At 44.9% G+C, this 20541-nt stretch overlaps 1 protein-coding gene and 1 long non-coding RNA gene across 7 annotated transcripts in view; one reads left to right on the forward strand and one right to left on the reverse strand.

Annotated features, from left to right (window-relative positions):
* ANXA4 (annexin A4) overlaps positions 1–20541 on the reverse strand; it is a 28903-nt gene that overhangs the window by 3212 nt on the left and 5150 nt on the right. For 4 of the 6 annotated variants that reach the window (XR_014528667.1, XM_083514397.1, XM_083514400.1 and 1 more), the window contains exons 2-12: positions 14890–14932; positions 13796–13883; positions 11105–11199; positions 9308–9421; positions 8073–8163; positions 7758–7837; positions 7144–7200; positions 6720–6813; positions 4161–4256; positions 669–727; positions 394–516 (exon numbers count right to left, since the gene is read on the reverse strand). Coding sequence is in view for 5 of the 6 variants with exons in the window: in XM_083514397.1 (XP_083370523.1) it covers positions 394–516; positions 669–727; positions 4161–4256; positions 6720–6813; positions 7144–7200; positions 7758–7837; positions 8073–8163; positions 9308–9421; positions 11105–11199; positions 13796–13883; positions 14890–14892 (900 nt within the window). In the remaining variant the exon portion in view is untranslated. Of the gene's footprint in view, positions 1–393; positions 517–541; positions 560–599; positions 728–4160; positions 4257–6719; positions 6814–7143; positions 7201–7757; positions 7838–8072; positions 8164–9307; positions 9422–11104; positions 11200–13795; positions 13884–14889; positions 14936–20541 lie in introns of those variants that run through there. The other 2 variants (XM_083514398.1, XM_083514401.1) reach the window with 2 other exon arrangements.
* Positions 8171–8818, forward strand: LOC310712030. Its single transcript, XR_014528744.1, has 2 exons — positions 8171–8261; positions 8430–8818. It is a non-coding gene; the product is annotated as an uncharacterized lncRNA (long non-coding RNA).

Consider the following 20541-nt stretch of genomic DNA (forward strand, 5'->3'; position numbering starts at 1 on the left):
AAACATACACCCACATTCTACTTGTCTAAACAAAAACCATTTAGCAGCCACCAAAAAGAGTGCAGTCAGGGTGCCCGCCTGATTTCAAGAGGCTGGGAGTTCTAGAGTACAGGCGCTGCCACACTAGATGTAGTTCAATATATCTGGAGAGCAACATTGTGGATGGTGGTGGTTTGTATCTGGCTTTGCTATGGCCATTAAACACTGCTCCAGGCTGCTCACACGAGTGTGAGCCTCTTTGGGGACATTGTTCCTGCAGGGAATTCTCCTGCCCAAGCCTCACAGCAATGAGAGAGAGCAGCTCAAAGCTTCATTAGGCTTGAGGCCTACATGGGAATTTAAAGGTGCTGGAATGGGATGGGGAAACAAATGAACAAAAAAATGCAAGCTCACCTTAATGAAGGAGTAGAGGGACTTTCCATACATCCGCTTGAACTCTGCCTTGATATCTATCATGTCTATCTCACAGCGGGAGACCATTACTCGAATGAGGGTGTCGTCATTTGTCCCTAAACCCTTGATGGGGGGGGGGGGAGGAGAGAAAACAAGCAACTGGTCACTCGGTTTTTGCATACAAACAAACAAACAAACAAACAAACAAACAAACAAACAAACAAACAAACAAACAAGGCCCATTCAAACCTTTCTCCCTCCCCTGCCCCATTTACCTTCATGGATTTGTACAGCCTTTCAGCAAAGTAGGCATGCCTATTTCTTATACAGTTTACTGCAAGGAGAAAAACAAAGGAAGCGAGGTTAGCAAAGCTAGAAAAGAGAGCTGGACCCAGACAAGCTCATGATCAAGGAATATACCGTATTTTTTGCACCATAACACTCACTTTTTTCCTCCTAGAAAGTAAGGGGAAATGTCTGTGCATGTTATGGAGGGAATGCCTACGGGTGGCGGGGGGGATCTGCTGCAGTCGTGAGCAGAGGATCCATGGTTCCCCTTCCTTCCCTCCTCCATGGCTGGCTTTGAAACAGCAAAGCGGGAGAAAAGAGCCGCTGAGTGGGGAGGAGAGAGGGACAGAGAACCTGCTTCTTTAAAGGAGCAAAGCGGGAGAGGAAAGGACCCGCTTACACGAGTGTAAGCGGCTCCTGTCCGGTTGGTTCCTTTAAAGCAAGCAGGCTCTCTGTCCCTCTCTTCTCCCCACTCAGCTCGCTACATAGCAGCAAAGTTTTTCAGCTCGCTAAGCCGGGGATGAGCGGGGAGGAGGAAGAAAAGCAGAGCCTGCTTGCTTTAAAGGAGCAAAGTGGGAGAGGAGAGGAGCCTTCTCCCCTTATACCCCTCTTCTGCATTATTAGCAGCATCCTTCTCCACCCACCCCACGCGTGCTCCTTGTCCCTTGAGTGCTTTTCCTTCCCTCCCCACTTAAAACGTGGTTACAAAGCACGGATCCACATGGATCCTCAGGATTTGCACTGGGTCACCCCAAATTCACCATCAGATCACATAGCATGTCCATGGCTACATCTTGCACCAAAAAAATCACACACCCACTGTTGCCTGGGGCTGCAGTGGTGTAAAAACCTGGTTACAAAGCATGGATCCACATGGATCCTCAGGATTTTTGCATTGGGCTACTCCAAACTCACTGTCAGATCACATGTCTGTGGCCACAGCATGAACCACAAAAATCATACATCCACTGTTTCGTTTAGAATGGTTTTTTTCTTGTTTTCCTCCTCTAAAAACTATGTGCGTGTTATGGTCGGGTGCGTGTTATAGAGCGAAAAATATGGTAGTTTTTCAAGCAAACAGAGGGCCTGCATTTTTGAAGAAAAAGTGTGGTGTCAACTGTACTTGGCCAAGAGGAAACTGCCCAACATAGGAGTCCCTTCATCAGCAGCCATTATCCAGTGAGAATGCATGAAGGACTCTCTAGAATAAGGGTGGGGGAAACCTGTTGCCCTCCAGAGGTTGCTAGACTACAACTTCCAGCATCCCCAACCGGTGCATATGCTGGCTGTGACTGCTTGGAATTGGAGTCCAACTTTTTAAGCAGAGGTTGGATGGCCATCAGTCATGTATGATCTAGTTGAGACTCCTGCATTGCAGGGGGCTGGACTAGATGACCCCTGGGGTCCTTTCCAATTCTACACTTCTATGAGTCTATGAGCTGGAGGGTCAGACCTGGCCTGGGAAGTCATAGATTCAAATCCCTGATCAGTCATGGTATTATTATTGGCCAAGTTCAAACATCACATTGAACTACAGTTTAAAAGAAAAATTATGGTTTTATTTTGAAACAGAAGCGTTGATTCTCGCTCTGCTGCTGCCTTCTTCCAAGGAAACAGGAGTTTAGCTTGTCCAGGGAGCTCCGAGGAGTCTGGGTTGTCACCATTTATTATTTACTATTATTATATTACAGGGACATGGGTGGCGCTGTAGTCTAAACCACAGAGCCTAGGGCTTGATGAGTGGAAGGCAGTTTGAATCCCCGCAACGGGGTGAGCTCCCATTGTTTGGTCCCAGCTCCTGCCCACCTAGCAGTTCAAAAGAAGAAGAAGAATTTGGATTTGATATCCCGCCTTTCACTCCCTTTAAGGAGCCTCAAAGCGGCTAACATTCTCCTTTCCCTTCCTCTCCCACAACAAACACTCTGTGAGGTGAGTGGGGCTGAGAGACTTCAAAGAAGTGTGACTGGCCCAAGGTCACCCAGCAGCTGCATGTGGAGGAGCGGAGACGCAAACCTGGTTCCCCAGATTACGAGACTACCGCTCTACCGCTCTGGCGGGAAGGTAAACGGCGTTTCCTTGCGCTGCTCTGGTTCGTCAGAAGCGGCTTAGTCATGCTGGCCATATGACCCAGAACTGTCTGCGGACAAACGCCAGCTCCCTCGGCCTATAGAGCGAGATGAGCGTGCAACCCCAGAGTCGTCCGCGACTGGACCTAACGGTCAGGGGTACCTTTACCTTTATTATAATATTTATTTATATCCTGCCTTTTCCCCAGATCAGGATTCAAGCCGGCTTAGACAAATTAAAACAACGCAGATAAAATACAAAAAGCTAAAAATATATAAAAGATAATTGCTTAAAAGTAATTAAACTCTTAACAGAATTAAAACAACACAGAAAACACATCCATTAAAATACATACGGTATATTATAAAATGCCCGAACCCATTTTGCCTCAAGTGCTAGTTCTCTCCAAACAAACCATGATCTGTAACCCAGATTTGTTCCAACTTGTTCAGCATTAATTTTGTTCACGTTAAATCATAGTTTGTTTTTTTGCTATGGTTACGTGAAAGTCAGATCATTATTTGCTAAAGGGGGTGAGTTATAAATCATTCTATTGCAACGACCCTTTGCAAATACTAAATTCTAACAGATATTGATGAAATCAGTAAAACAAAGAAATGCCACAGTATCAGTTTGGAGACAAAAACAGCTTTACACTAATACAGTGGTGCCTCGCAAGACGGAATTAATCCGTTCTGCGAGTCTTCGTCTTGCGGTTTTTTCGTCTTGCGAAGCACGGCTATTAGCGGCTTAGCGGCTATTAACGGCTTAGCGGCTTTAAGAAAAAGGAAACAAACTCGCAAGAACTCGCAAGAACTCGCAAGACGTTTCATCTTGCGAAGCAAGCCCATAGCGAAATTTGTCTTGCGGAACGACTCAAAAAATGGAAAACTCTTTCGTCTAGCGAGTTTTTCGTCTTGCGAGGCATTCGTCTTGCAGGGCACCACTGTATACCTGCCCAGCAGGCCAAAAGGCTTTAGAATAAAAACACCTTCAGCAGACAATGGAAGGTCGGGGGGGGGGGCAAATTAACCTCCCAAGACAGGGAGTTCCAGTCTGGATGTGACCAAAGAAGCGATTTCTCACGTTTGAACAAACTGTTACCAGAATGCGGGGGAAAGTCTCCCCTGCAGATATTAAGGAGCTTTGAAGGCTCACATGGAAGGAGGCATTGCATTAACTATCCTGGGCATAAGCCATGAAATTCACCGGGTGACCTGAGCCAAACTATCTCAGTCAAGCCTATCTCACGGTGCTGCTGGATAATCTTCATGTAGCGTTTATTGGACTTCTTGAGAGAAGGGTGCAGAAACCAAGACTATCATTGCAAGGCACCTCCATAGCTCTTTCAAGTTGCCCCACAAGACCATCCCATCCCCCGTTTCATTTCAGCAGCTCAGTAAATGACTCACCTATCGCTAACAAGGCATCCTCAAGATCTCCTGACATTTCAGATTGAATGCTCTCCGTAATGTCTTTGTTAGCAATCTTCCTGTAGTCATCGAACACTGGAAAGCAGAAGGAGGGTTTTACTAGCAAATTAAAAGTAAAAAAGGTGCCAAATCTAGAAGCCCACATATTTAGGGTTTTATTCAACTAATTTCTACTAAGAGTAGACTCACTGAAATTAATTGACAAAAGTTAGCTATGTCTATTAGTTTAAATGACTTTACTCTGAGTAGGACAAGCACTGGCGACAGCACTTAAAATTGCCCTCTGTTTTGCTGCTTAGATGAGCTAGAACATAGAACATCAGGGAAGTTCCCAGGTTTCTGATATTTGGCTTATGATTATTTTAAAATAAGAAAATGGCAGTTCAGTAGAAATATTTTCCCTTTACTCCTCCACAGTGCAGGTTTAAACAAACTCTGACATTATTTACACAACCTCAGCCACTCCCAAGGGATTTGTAGAAATTTCAATTCAAGGAATGCAGAATCCCTTGGCTGCTGTGAAAATTCGATACACCAAACCACATCAGTTTCCCCTTTGGATTACAGTTGAACTCTGCTAAAGAGATAGAACAGATTCTATTGTCTAGACTGTATAACGTGTTGATCCAAATAAACATGGACATAGCATATGGTTTATAGGAGATATGGGAAGCTGATTGGCAGATTAGCATCAGTAAAGAGGTGTTGATTTCAATATGGATAAAATTTCCTTTTAAATTGATCTTGGCCTCAATAATAGAGGTGTAAAAATGGCATGTCGCTCAGTGGCTCAGTTCTGGGATGAAGTATTTGTTCAAATAAAACCACTTACTGGATAAAATGTCTCTGGCTCTTCTCAATCCATTTATGGGAGACAGTATTAACTTATACAGTTTTAACTTTTAGTAAATTCTCTTCTCCTAGCACCCAGGTGCATAACAACAAGATTCTGGAGGAACTTAGTGTTTCTCTGACAAATTGGTAGAACAAAGTGGCAAACAGCACTTGTAGAAAAATAATAAAATTGGCACAAAGCTTGAAACATAAAGTCTCTTTTGTAAATGAATAGCACAGTTTCATTATGTACATAGCTAAAAACAAAAACAGACAGCTCCCCTCACATTATAAAACTTTTTGCTTAATAAACTATTTATTGCCTTCTGTACAAAAAGTAGTCTGGGATAAGAACTGCACGTATTGCCTAAACACCAGCTTCTGGTGATATAGTACCTAATTTATCTCTGTGATGTTGTATATGTTGAAAGAATTAAAGAAAAAGGAAAAAAGAAATATTGTGCAGTGGCAAGTTGGGTTGAACAGACACGGGGGTTTCTAAAACCGTGTGTGTGAGGACTTAAGTTTTTTTAAAAAAAGGTTTCTATATATTGTAGGTATTAAAAGGAAAGACAACCTTCCATATTTGGCCTTTTTTCAGTCTACATTAGTGTAGTCTCAAACTGTGTCCTTACTTTACAGCCCCATCAATTAATTAAGGTTTGGCCAAGGCAATCCATTTTTGGATCGAGCTTAAAAGGCAAAAATGCAAAAGGCCCTCAAAGGTTCAGGAAGCTGCTTGTGTTTGCACATCTTCCGAGCTACAGTGCTCTGCATACTGCTCACTGGGCTCACAAACTTTCATTTATCTAGAAGGAGGAGGAGGATTAAAAACCCACAGAGTGAATGAAAGACAAGCGCCAACAGGTGGTAGCAAAGCAAATGCAGCAGACTTGTCTTGAAGCCAACTCTTACTGTAAGAACCGGTGGAGCAAAAAAACAGGAAGATACAGATCTCCTTCCCAGGAAATCCGTGGGGTTCATGCCAATGCAAGTTTCCATGGGCATGAAAGAAAGACACTATGGCAGCATATAAATGCTGTATGAATTTTGCAATCCGGAAGAGCATCTCATGTACGCTCCTCCATAGGAGAAAGAAATTAAGTTGGGAAGAGTCCCAAAAGGAAACTGTAGTAAGAGTATCTGTCAGGGCTGGTTACACATCCTTAGAAGTCACGCCAGGGCTGGCTCCACCCTTAAGAGTCATGTTACTGCCTTTGCTTAGACTACAAACCTCCAACTGTCATGTGGCAAATCACATGCTTGCTTTTTAGCTTCCCTTTTGCCATTGCTAAGAAATGGCCTCTGAATGTCCTATATTTTATTGTTAGACATTGTTTCAGTGTTTATTAAAATGAGATGTTTGTTTGCCTGATTGATATTAATGTGATTTTAAAAAAAACTTGTGTTATGTTTTGTCATTGTTGATGCATTACCTTGAAATGCTGTTATATTTTAGTCTGTGTGTGGTTCTGAACCTCTTTGAGCTTGGTTTTACCATGGAAAAGCAGCATACAAATAAACTCAGGTTGACGATGATGAAATTTCCTACACTTAAGTGTGGTAAAGAGACACTTTAAATTCCTACCCTCTTGGCATATGTACGAGAAAGGGCTCCCTCCCCTTTGCACATATTCTGAAAGCATCCCAGATGCCCAGGGGGAGTCTCTGTACAACAACCATCCAAAATGTTCAGCCTCTTACCCCTCAAAAGGTGGTTTCTGCTTCTTGAGCACAGGATACTCATGAACTGGGCCTCATCAGTGCCCCACCTTTTCTCCCCAGCTTCGTACAGACACTGAAAATGAGAAGTGCAGATAAAAAGGTATCAATTTTTAAAAGGTCAGTGCAGAAGGACAAGGAAACCTGGGAGGGAAGCAGAGCCTGTGAGGGGATAAGGGAGGTCTAAACAAGAGCTTGGCTGCGGCATCCAATAGCCCAGACAAGTTCCAAGTAGGTAAAAAGGTGGAGCTTATGTCACACATTGTTTAAAATCACAGCAGAGAGAAATAGCCCTGGGTTAGAAGAACTCACTCCCCTGAAGGAGGCAACTGTGATATAAGCTGCTGCCCCAATGTGGTATTTTTCTGCAGTAAGATCTGTTCCCCAAGTGCAAAGAGCTACAGACCTGGGCATCTTGCACGGCCAGGCCCTCATCAACATAGCTGCTCTCATCTCTGTTGCCCTGGAAACAAGAGGCATAGGTTAAATTCAGTCTAATGCAGGGGGTGGGAATTTCCTAGCGGGGCACTGTAGGTGTCAATGACTATCAGACTTTGAAAAACTGGTATCACTGGATCAAGTTCATCAATTTTGCTGAATTAATTAAACTAAACAGTTTTAATTGGATTTTGAATAAGTGTGCAATTAATTGTTACTGTTTTGAATTTCATTTTGTTATTATCATCCTTTGGTCATGTAAACCACTATTCTGAATAATGCTTTTTTATAGGGTAGGGTAGGGGGCACTGGAGATGAGTCTATGGAACTCATTCCCCCAAAAAGTGTGTCCCAAAAAGTTTGGGAACCACTGATCCAATGTATCCAGCTTAAATGAGGGGAGATTCCAAGGCAGCAAAATGCCCTTGGATGTAAAGAGTCTGTACCAAGGGGTCCCGATGGACAAGCATCATGCAAGTGGTTCATAGCATGTCTGCCTTAAATATTGACAAAGAAAGAAATGAGGGAGAGGTGGTTGTGAAAGCTTGCCATAAGGCAGCCTTTGCCAACCTGATTACTTACAGTGGAAAGAGACACCAGCACTCTCCGGAGCATGGAGGAGGTGTCCGAGACGATGTCGTCCTCAAGGCTAACCCCATACTCTGTCAAGAAAGCCAAGACACAATGGCTATAGCGGGGTAGGGTTACTGAAAGTACTCCAGAGAGTACTGAGAAATTAGAGTCGCGTTCATTCCCACCACACGACAAGGTAACTACCTCAGGCAGCCGATTCAGGAAGGAAGATTTCTAGACAGATCTGGGCACATCCTAACACCAAGTTCTCCCACGCAAGCAAATACCACAGGAAGAAACTCACAAACATCTCTTTATACTCACGATGTTTGTAGGTTTCATTAATCAGTCTGATTTCCGGGTTGGTACGAGAAGCCAATATTTCTACGAGGCAGCCCTCATCTGTCCCAGCCCCCTGAGAGAGAGAGAGAGAGAGAGAGAGAGAGAGAGAGAGAGAGAGAGGGAGAGAGAAACAGACAGAGAACATGAACAGAATGACCATTAGGGAGAAATGTTACAGATAGGTAGCCGTGTTGGTCTGCCATAGTCAAAATAAAAAAATTCCTTCCAGTAGCACCTTAAAGAAGTGTGCATGCACACGAAAGCTCATACCAAGAACTAACTTAGTTGGTCTTTAAGGTGCTACTGGAAGGAATTTTTTTATTTTCATTAGGGAGAAAGGGAGAGTTCTCATCCCAATGCAGGCAGGATTTAAATGCTGAACCTCCCCAAGGAGTCCTTTCTTTGAAAAAAAACCCAACAACTTAGAGAAACACAAAGATGGGGGGTGGGAAAGTACCCACTGGCTTTAAAACAGATGAGAATGCAGCAGTGCTCATTCTACGGTGGTTTTCATTCTGCTCAGAGGGTTCTGCCCTTTTTTCCGCACATTGATGATGGCGTGTGCCTGCAAATATTTTGGGGTGGTCTCTCTGCTTCACTTCCAGACAGTGCACATCAGCATATCTGCTGAAATCAGATTACTTTTTATACCACAAACATTCCGGTTTATTCTTCTCCTTTTTCTGTTGTGCCATAGTCCAGATGCACGGGGAAGCACCCCAGCACAGGTGAAAGAGGAATAAATCCACCACCAGGGCACTATTATTGTGTCAAGAGCATGTTGCAGAATGCACCCTCTATCAAACACCAGTGTGGTGGGGCCCTGTAGCCGGAATTCATCACACCCAAAGCAGACCCATCCAGCTTGCTCCAGGGCAACTTTTCTTTGGCTGCAACATGGTTTTATCGGAACCCACTGGAAGTTCTGTTTCCCTTCCCATCTCTCCTTCCTGGCTGTGATACCTGCATTGCACAGGATTGGACTATTTGACCAGTTGGGTCTCTTTTTCCAAGGCTACCATTCTATGATTCCATGATCCTAGTACCACATACTCTGGAAACCAGGCCCTGTCCAGCAAAATGTGCATTCCAGTCACGTGATCTGTGTGCAGACCGCAGTTACGTCCCACCCAATTTTACATGACAATACTGTAGGAATTCTGCTTATTGGGCAGAGTCCACTCATACTTGGGCTTCTGTTACAAGCCTTTGCAAACCTTGACAGCTCTTTTCAGCTCCTGCACGTCATACAGAGTGATGGGTGTCATCAGTCCAATGATAACCCTTTCAAAATTCCCACTCAACTCAGACTTCAAGTCGTCAATCAAATCCTGTTGGGGAAAGACATGTTTTGGGTGAATATCTCACAGAGAAGCAACTGTGAAAATGTGCTTTTAAGCACATCAGAGGTAAGAAAAGTTAGTGAGAGTGGAGCTCCTCCACTTGGCTTAACAGGAATGCAATAAGGTGACCACCCCCCCCCCCGGGAGTGGGGAGGAAGAACCCAACCTTTTCTTTCTTTAAACAAAAAAACAAGAACAGCTTGTTTCATACTGCTTTGAGGTCATTAGCCAAACAAGAAAAAATGGGGTTTACTCCAAAGAATTTTATAGTCTGGATTCACAGAGGTTTACTTAAGACAAATATTTGTACTACAGGCTGAGAACGTCTGCCAATTATTAACATCACTGCCAATGGAGGGGACCTGTAAATTCATTTTTATGGATGGTGACTGATGTATGCATATTAATCATTTGTAAGCATCACTGGAATATTCCTTTATTACCTCCCAAAGCCCTCAGAACTATGAGCACTCACTGCTACCTTTGCTACTTACTTTTATTAAACATAGTTCACCATACTTAGAATCTGATCAGTGCTTTACAGGCCTCTGAGGTTAAACTGCGCTTGAGGTTTTTAATAGTCCCATTTTCCAAATGGGCAAACGAAACTGCACTTGTGTGACTTGCCAAAGGCCAAAGGCCCCAGAGCACATGCACAGCTGATGAGACACTTAACCCCTGCTCTGCTGTCCAACATTCAGCCTAGCCTTGCAAATAAATTCCCCCAAATTAGATACGTTTTTAACTAGCCTGCCTGCTGACTTCCAACTGCGCTAGGCCTATGTGGTCGTATGAGCCTGCCATTTTCCCTGGACCCCAAGCAGAGGAGAAGGTCTTTTAAGTGTTCATGCTCCCTGTGGAATTCCCTACCAGGATGAGGTCTGTTTGACCACCCCCTCGCTTGATCTGTAGTCAGCTAAAGAAGAAAAATGACCTTTCCGCTCCTTCACATTTTTGGACTGCCAGCCTGAAGACTCGTTAGCAGGCTCCTCTTCTGTATACACTTTCAACTGCAGAACTTGTTTTTCTTCAGTGCTGGAGCAGTTTATTGTATCTTTGATTTTACTGACTTTTTTGTAATACAGTGGTGCCTCGCAAGACGAAATTAATCCATTCCGTGAGTCTCTTCGTCTTGCGGTTTTTCGTCTTGCGAAGCACGGCTATTAGCGGCTCAGCGGCTTTAAGAAAAAGGAAACAAACTCGCAAGAACTCGCAAGACGTTTCGTCTTGCGAAGCAAGCCCATAGGGAAATTCGTCTTGCAGAACGACTCAAAAAAAGGAAAACTCTTTCGTCTTGCGCGTTTTTCGTCTTGCGAGGTACCACTGTATTGGGATTTAAGATCATTTTAAATAAAATAAGCGTGCAGAGGACTGGGGAAGAGAAAGAAATCATGCTTTTTCTCTTTGCTTGAAAAGTATTCCTATTCATCACAGGTGACTAAGTGAGTGGCTATTTAAAAGTTGCGGAAACCACAGGTGAGGGGGAAGCAGACTCAAGGGAGGACACAGTCTTTTGGGCAGGTGAAGCATTATAGGCTGATCTGTAAAAAAATAAATACTTGCCATGACAGATTTTAAACTATAAAACTTCTAAAATCTCAAAAACTAGAGGTGGGGAGCAGGGAGAAGAGAGAACCAGGGAAGTACATAGTTCCTATTCAATGTACCTACCCGCCCAATAGTGGATTTGTAGGCTATCTTAATCTCCTGCCGTTGGGCCAAATTCCTGTTAACCAAAATGTCAATAATGGCATCTTCATCTGTACCTGAGGCAAGAAAAGCAACCAACTTATTTGAAATTCAAGCAAGAAAACCCGCGTGGGGGTGGAGAGACAATGACATCAATTTACCATGGTAACTACTGACAAGCTGGGAAGCAGCAATTATCTCTAGAAGTGTAAATATGCTCACAGACACACATGCACATCCACTAGTTTACACATTGATGCACATACAGCCTAAGAAGGGGACTGAGCATGGGTCAATACAGAGACTAGTGGGGTGAGGTTGTGCAAGACCACCAAGGGAGCTATTGGGAACCCCAGCTCTGCTCTCTTCCAATGGGAAAACACTAGTCATTAAATAGGGAAGATACATTGTAGCCAGGTTATTAGGGCATTTGGCAATTAAATTTCCTCTCTTCTTTTTTTCTATACCAAGTCGCAGCTGTCATGTCCTAGATCCATTAGGATACAGATTTCTATGAAATCACACTTATCTTCTGTGGAGCTATGAATAAGCTATTCTCTAGTCCAGTGTTTCCCAACCTTTTTTGGGCAAAGGCACACTTGTTTCATGAAAAAAATCTCGAGGCACACCACCATTACAGCCCCGTGATGTCAGCGCGCAGCGTCATGCCGGGAGGGACGCACGAAAGTGTAAGTTTCAATTTTTTCCCCTCCCCCTTGCCTTCCTTCTGTGCCAACCGCCAAAAAGCCAAGAATCGCGGGACCGCCGGGGGAGGGGGGGAGGGTGAGCAGAGGCAGCGGCGAGCCCCATTCCTCCCCATCTGCCCCATTCCGTGCAAGGAGCGCGAACAGGTGTGAGAAGGGGGTCAAACCTGCGGGTCGGCGCCGGGGAACCTCCAAGCTTTGGGGGTGGGGGGGGGAGGAGGCAGCAAAGCGAGGCAGGAAGGAGAGCGCGGCTTGGCGAAGTACTCGGTGGCAAAGGCCAGCAGGTCCGGCAGCCGGTGCCGCAGCACCTCCACCGTGTAGCCCTGCAGCAGCTCAGTCAGACCCGGCGGGATCTCGATGCTCATCTTGTAGCCGAGGCGCGCGGGAGACTCAACGGACGGGCCCGGGAGAGAGAGAGAGAGACACGACGGAGAGAGAGCGGGAGTCCCTGCTCGCCGCCGCCGCCGCTACAACTACTGTGGCGGTTGGTCGTGGTCGCCGCCGGCCACCTCTATCTATCTCTCCCCCTCAGCTTTCTATGCGGGCCTGGAGCCGGAGGTGGGGGGTGGCCGCCGCCGCTTTCTCCGCCTCCACGTCCTGCCTCCTCCTCCTCGAGCCCTCCGTCAGCCCTGAGGGAACCGCTGCGCTAGCGCCGCCACTCTCTGACACGCGAGAAAGAGAAAGGAACAGAGCGGCGGGGTAGTCAGGGGAAGGAGGGGCCGGAACGGAAGCGCGAGGCGAGCTGCGCATGCCCAGCAGGAAGCGGCGGAGAGCGTCACAGAGAGAGAGAGAGAAGCAAGGGAGGGCGGGGAGTGGGCGGGAACACGCTTCATGCGTCACAATAACGGACAAGAGGCGCTCGAGGGATAGATTAGGACCTAATTTGACTTTTACGGGGGGAAAAAAATCTTCCGAATTTTTTTATTTTTCCCACGGCACACCAGGCAACATCTCGCGGCACACTAGTGTGCCGCGGAACAGTGGTTGAAAAACACTGCTCTAGTCCTCCTTGAACCCCGGGGGTTCAGTTTATTTTTTTAAAAAAGGACACTTTCAGTTTTGAGAGCCTCAATGATAAATAAGACTCTCCTTTAAGGGTGTGGCTTGGCCACCTTCCTGGAAGTCACCTGCAAGTCCACCTATGTCTTTGGTGTGATGCACCTTGACTGTTTCTAGACTCTCCTTACGGCACAATGGGGTCCAAAATTCTGCTGAGCAGATTGGTGGAGGGAACACAGCTTGGCAGGCAATTCCTGCCTTTCCACCGCAACTCTAATCTGTAGAACTGAGTGGCAGATGTGAATGCTCTGTGCTAGAGTGCCTGCTTTGCATGCAGAAGGATCCAGGTCTAATCCATCACGCCTCTTGTTAAAAGGACTGAGCATCAAAGAAAGGAAGACCTCTGCCCAATACCCTGGAGAGCCAATGGCAATCAGAGTAGACAGCGACCATGCTAGACGGACCATTCTCTATGGATAATTTCTTTTTATGTATACAGTACATAGATGCAAGATAACCAAGGCCATTTTGACAGCCCTTGATACAGAACTAATGGCTTGCTCTGTTAAAACTGTTTAAATCCCATGGCTATTAGCCCAAAGCCTGCAGAACCACTGACCTGAGACAGAAGAAAAATAATGAGTGTCTCATGAGAGACACAGAACACTTTCCAGCTCAAGGGCCGCATTCCCTTGTGGAGGCAAAAGCATTCCAGCCACAATGTAAAAGTGAGAGACTTATATAAATATATACCTACCTCCATTCACGCAAGCAAGAGGTAATTGTCACAAGCCAATGACACACTCCAGGCAGGCAAAAGCATCAGGAAGGGTACAGAGCAAGGCTGGCAAGAGTTGTGGTCTGTGGAGAGCCCCAAGGGCCAGACAGAGAGGTCTGGAGGGCCACTGGTTTCTAATGCCTGGTCTTGAAGTTCCCCACCCCATCAGAGAGGGGGGGGGCAGAGACTCACCTAGTCCCTTCATGGCCTTACGAAGTTTCTGGGCATCCTCGTCTGCCCTGAAGTTGGAAGCTCCTTTGATAGTTCCCCGGTTTCCTTCCTAAAGCCAAAGAATATCAGCTGTTAAATGCCATCACAAAAAGGGATATACCAGTGGTTGTGGCTCCAAATAACTCAGCTGGGCTCCAAATAGCTCATTGAAAGCCATAGTAGCAAAAGCACAGAGATTGTGAGGTGTGCTATATTTCTTCAGAATGGTGGCTATTATGTCTGTTGCTTACCTGTTGCCAGTGGGCAACACCAAATTCCAGTAGAGATTAGCAAAGCTGCAGCTCAATGCTAGAGAACACACAGAGTAGGTGGAAGATCCTAAATTCAATCTCCAGTTAAAGGAAGATCTCAGGTGGTGGGAAAGATCCCTGCCTGAAAGCTTAAGGGAACTATCACAACTCAAAGTAAGGCATGCTGGACTCTATGAACCAATAATCTTAATTTGGTATAAGAGAGCCAGTGTGGTGAAGTGGTTAGAGTGTTGGCTAAGGAGATAGTCAGGACCTCCTCAGCCATGAAGCTCTATGGGTGATTTTAAGCCATTCACAATCTCTCAGCTACCCTACCTCACAGGGTTGAAGTGAGGATAAAATGAGGACGTATACCACCTTGTCTCTTGTCTTGTTTACCTAACCAAAACAGTGTGGGGACTGACTCCTCCCCCTACAAAAGCATATATAGGTTAAGTTCCCACAGGACAGAAGTGGGAAATTATGATATGTAGAAGAACAGCCTTTGCCAACCTGGTGCCCTCCCAGCACACTGGCTGGGGCTGATGGGAGTTGTAGTCCAACAACACTGGGAGGGCACCAGGTTGGCGAAGGCTGCAGAAGAGGATTTATGAGGACCCAGCAGCCCTGACCTTTCTGTTGCCAACTGTCAGCTCTGTTGGAACCTTCCCATGGCACTATCATATAATTCTTGCTCTGATAAGAGTGAGTCTACCGTCTGTTTTATTTCCCCAACTCAATGTCACAGAACAATGGCCCTGTTTATTGGGCTGAGAGAGTACCGGGCACAGCTTGGTACATGCTGTGGAAACAGGAATCACTCACCATGACAGCCACCTGGTCTGGAATTTCCCAAGCCAATGATTATCTGCAATAAAAAGAAGAGGTGATTTAGATAATATTTGACTCTCCTGGCATGGGAGAGAGGGGCTGCTAAGCCACCTGGTACCACCCAGTACTGGAGAGGAACAATCCTGTCTACTTGGGGGGCAAACATCTAGACACATCCTTTCCTACCCCCACCACATACGTCTCAAAACTAAACTACAACGAAATCCTAAGATTTTCTAGCGTGCATGGGGCAGTTCTGCACAGCCTGTTCTCAGTTAAAACTCCTCAAATGCAATCTAGTTTAGAGAAAAGGCAAGAGGTGACATGATAGAAATTTATAAAATGATGCATGGCATACAGAAAGCAGATAGAGACATGTCCGTCCCCCTTTTTTCATAACACTAGAACTCATGGATGTCCAATGAAACTGAATGTTGGAAGGTTCAGGTCAGATAAAAATACGTACTTCTCCATGCAACGTATGATTTTTCTATGAAACTCACTCCCACAGGAGGCAGTGATGGTCACCAATCTGGATGGCTTTAAAGGACAAGTTCATGAAGGAGAGGGCTATTGAAGGCTACTAGCCACAATGGCTATGCTCTGCCTCCATAGTCAGAGGCAACACTGCTTCTGAGTAACAGTTGCTGAAAAAGACAGGAGGGGAGAGTTGCTCTTGTACTTGGGTCTTGCTTGTGGGCTTCCCACTGAGGCATCTGGTTGGCCACTGTGACAACAGGATGCTGGACTAGATCCAGCAGGATCTTCTCATGTTCTTAACTGCTATGAACCAGAGATTCTGCAATCAGTGGAAATCCTCTTTTACTATGCTGGCATCTTTAGCATCAGCACCCCCCACCCCTGGAATGGACTTGAACCTGGGCTGTGTCCAAAGAGGTGGACCCACACAGCCCCTATTATAAGTGAAAGTTTGTGGGCATTTTAACTGTAAGCTGTGTTGGGAGACAAACTTGGTTGAAGAAGCAAACAATGACAAAACTCATCTTGATGTGAAGCAGAGATCTGGCACCACAGAGCAACCTCTGGACTTGAAGTGCTTTGATGGATTTTTCTACCAGCCTTGCCTGTCCCAGAACAGGGCACATGACAGAAGAAAGCACAAATTAACTTAAGAAGAGTCTGGCTACTGGGGGCCCATCTAGTCTAGCTAGCATCTTGTTCTCACAGTGGCCACCAAGATTCCTGTGAGAAACCCGTAAGCAGGAAACTGTGTTCCAGAAACAAGTGGTTTGTGCCAGATCAGATGAATGAACAAATCACTCCAGTGGTGGCCAGCCATGTGTGATGTCAGATATAGGGCCACTCTAATGACTGAGGGAGTGGGCAAAAGCCAAATTGTGGATAATAGGTGCAAATTTCTGGTGGAGCACCAAACTGACTGCGGGGATTCTACTGATTCAAGAGTTCCCCAGAAGAGAAAGCCCCACTCAGCCAGCAGAATCCACAGCAACAGCACCACTCATGCTGTCTGAAGAGGCTTGGTCTGAGCAGGCTTCACAAATCTAGGAAAATACAAAATGCAAATATACACATGTGTGGTATTGCACCTTCTACAAACACGAGGCAAATCTAATATTTAAGTTTGTCATACGCAAAAGATGAAGCTTTTAAGCGGGCACTTTTTAGCCTCATTCCCAGGTTTGTGCTTCAGTCATGTCAAGCTGCCAAGGAAACAAGGAACATGGTTTTTTAGTCTGGAAGAACCAGGCAAAGCCTGCTTCAAAACTCAGCTCTTCAAACAAAGCTTTAACTCAGACTGTTTTAAGTCTTCCTCCCCCCCAGTAAAAGCAAAACCAGAGTAATGTGGAACTGAAATGGTTTCCAAGCACATGGTTTTCCAGTCTCTCTTCTCCAAACCCAGGCTGTGTGGGGTTTTTTGGTTACAGCTCATGTTTAAGGAGAGAGCATAACCCCAAGCCCCGGTTCCAGTAACACAGACATAAGAACAGACTCTGGATCAGGCCAATGGCCCAGCTAGTCCAGCATCCTCTTCGCACAGGGGCCAACCAGACACCTCTTTTGGGAAACCTGCAAACAGGATCCAAGCATAAGAGCACTCGTTGCTCTTGTGGTTTCCAGGACCTGGTATTTAGGAGCATTGCTGCCTCCAAATGTGGAGGCGGAGCATAGCCATCATGGCAATAATAATAATAATAATAATAATAATAATAATAATAATAATAATAATTTATTTATACCCCGTCCATCTGGCTGGGTTTCCCCAGCCACTCTGGGCAGCTTCCAACAAAATATTTAAATTCAGTAGTCCATCAAACATTAAAAGCTTCCCTGAACAGGGCTGCCTTCAGATGTCTTCTAAATGTCAGGTAGTTGTTTATTTCTTTGACATCTGTTGGGAGGGCGTTCCACAGGGCAGGTGCCACTACTGAGAAGGCCCTCTGCCTGGTTCCCTGTAACTTGGCTTCTCGCAGCGAGGGAACCACCAGAAGGCCCTCGGTGCTGGACCTCAGTGTCTGGGCAGAACGATGGAGGTGGAGACGCTCCTTCAGGTATAATGGACCGAGGCTGTTTAGGGCTTTAAAGGTCAGCACCAAAACTTTGAATTGTGCTCAGAAACGTACTGGGATGGCTAAGAACCATCAACAGTCCTCTCCTCCAAGAATTAGTCTAATCCTCTTCTAGAGCCACTCAAGTTGGTGGCCGTCACTGCCTCCTGTGGGAGTAAGTAACTGTGCTACATGAAGAAGTCCTTTCTTCTATCTGTCGTGAAACTTCCAACATGCGGCTTTATTTGGATGTTCATGAGTTCTAGTGTTTAAAAAGGCTCCAACCACTTCTGAGGCAGTTCGTTCCACTGTCAAACAGCTCTTACTTAATATAGCTGCTCCCAGTGGAACCATGAGCAGAATTTATGACTTTTGGGGTTGAGGCATAAACTTCTTGGGTACTGTCAACTGGCCTATTGCCAAACTTCAAGTTCACTTAAATTTTGATGTACGTTAAATGAGTTGTCACTCGTTGCTTCTCTTAAGTGTTATGTTAAAGTGAGATTATTATTATTTAATTAAGTGTAGTTATTATGCAACTTTACTTGCACCATTTCATATGTGACCCTCTTTGAACACAGATGTATTTGGGTGTGATGTTGTATACAAATAAGTTGACTACTATGACTAACCAACAGCAGAGCTCGTCTTATGAACATGCAAGACATGGGCATAGTCGGCCAATTGGTGCCAAAGAAGGATAGAACTTTTTTTATGTATGCCACAGCAGCAGCAAGAATACTTATTGCAAAGCATTGGAAGATGCAAGATCTACCCACTTTGGAAGAATGGCAGATGCAAGTGATAGACTATATGGAACTGGCTGAGATGACCGGCAGAATCCGAGATCAAGGAGAGGAGCAGATGGAAGAGGATTGGAAGAAGTTCAAAGTTTATCTACAAAAACACTGTAAAATTTATGAATGTTGAAGGCTCTGAAAATGAAATGAAGGGGTTCTAGCGATTAGGATAAATAAGCTTATAAAGGGAGGGATAAAGATCTAGAATGAATATTAAACGATCTTGCTGAACTAACTTTTAAAGTAGAATACAAGAAGGGAAGGTGGGTGGAAGCAATGAGAATAAGGTTTTGAAAGGTACCAGTGTAAAAAAGTGTTCTTTTTTATGCAAAATTTTCTTCTGTATTTTTCTTACTTTCTGATTTTTTTTCTCTCTCTTGATGCTTGTTGCTTGTTTTTCTGTTGTTTTCTTTTTGTGGATGTTAATTCTTTTTTTGTGAAAACTTTAATAAAATATTATTATAAAAAAAAAACAAGACATGTTTCACTGAACTACCAGGCACATCGCCTGATGTAAATAAGGACTCACATCGGAGAAGCAGCTTCCTGGGAAACCAAACTCTCTTTCACAAAACAATACGTGGATTTTTTAAAAAGTAAAGATCTGGTGGATTCTAAGAGGGAACTAACCAGATGACACATTTTGCAACTGTGGCAAAGCCACGATTCCAAGGGCTTGTTTCTGAGTAGACATGGGTTGGATTGCGCTGTACATCTTGCAACATAACTTTCAGATTCCAGTTTCTGTACCCAAACCCACAGCTAAAAAAAAAAAAAAAAGTTCCAGAGACAAACCACAGGCCTTGTAAACTGCCTGGTTTTCAGACTACTTCAGAACCCAGCTCTCCTCAAGAGTTCTTCAAGAAAAGGGTGTGGTAATAAATTAGTAGCTGGGGCCCAAACTATCTACCACTTTTATGGTGTAGTTAGAAATCACTAGGTAATACTAGGCCGAAGAGGTAGAAATTAGGAGAGGAACCTTATTCCCTCCATTCTCCAGCTCTGATCCTTATGAAAAACTCTCCTCTTCCAAAGCTGCAAATAGCATTGGCGGAAAAAAGCTCTCATGGGCTTCAGCTGGAGCTTCCACCCACCCACCTCCTGCTAACATTAACTGCAATGGATTGTAGGAGAGGTAATTTGACCTCATGGAATCATAGATGATGGAACAAGCTAGTTTTCTGCTTCTCCAGTGGGGAGGACCCAAACCAATGGATTTAAATGACAAGGAAGGAGATTCCAGCTAAAAATTAGGAAGAACTGTCTGACAGCAAGAGATGCTCGATAGTGCAACGGACTCCGATGGAAGGTGATGGACTCTTCTTCATTTGAGGTTTTAAAACTGAGCTTGGATTGCCATCTGTCAGGGATTCTTCAGCTGTGATTGCAGGAGGTTGGACTAGATGACCCCTGGGTCCCTTCCAACTCTATAGTTTTATGATGCTATATCATTGCTGGCAGAAGTAAAGTACAGTGGTGCCCCGCAAGACGAATGCCTCGCAAGACGGAAAACTTGCTAGACGAAAGAGTTTTCCGTTTTGGAGGTGCTTCGCAAGACAATTTTCCTATGGTCTTGCTTTGCAAGACGACAATGCCTTGCGAGTTCCTGCGGGGGTTCCCCCCCTTTTTCTAAGCTGCTAAGCCGCTTATCAGCTGATCCGATCAGCAGATAAGCCGCTAAAAGCAGCTAATAGCGCTAATAGTGCTAATCCGTCAATGGACTTGCTTCGCAAGACGAAAAAACCGCTAGACGAAGAGAATCACAGAACGGATTCTTTTCGTCTTGCGAGGCACCACTGTACAGGATTTCCCCCTTTTAATTTCTCTTACTAGTCTTAATAATTAGTTGCACCCACCCCCCAGCTTATCCCTCAAGGAAATAAAAAAGCTAGAAAACAAAGTATCCCAAAGAGCTCTACAGATGTGTAAATGTAATGATTTACTCTTGGTTTATTTGCCATGAGGCATAGTCAAATAAGCAGCATGGGATATCATAATCATTTAGAATCATTTTCATCCGTTTTGCATGCCCATGCACAGCAGTGGAAAATACAACATCAAAGCCGCGCTGACTGCTCTGCCCCTCTGCTACATTTCATTAGGAAAAACAAGGTCAGCAACTTTCCTTGAGCGGATGGTTTTCATCTGCCAGCTACAAGCCTAACAAGGTTTATTCATTCAAATCTCTACTTCCTGCTTTTAGTTCTGTAGGAGACACTGACGTTGAGATTCGCTTTGCAAATCTAGTTGGCACTGCAAATCTAGGGTTGCCTAATTTTTATTTTTTAAATCTATGTCAGTGGCGTCACAACATCAAA

This window comes from Podarcis liolepis (assembly GCF_965112155.1).
Source record: "Podarcis liolepis genome assembly, chromosome: 7".
In the NCBI taxonomy this organism is placed as follows: Eukaryota; Metazoa; Chordata; class Lepidosauria; order Squamata; family Lacertidae; genus Podarcis; species Podarcis liolepis.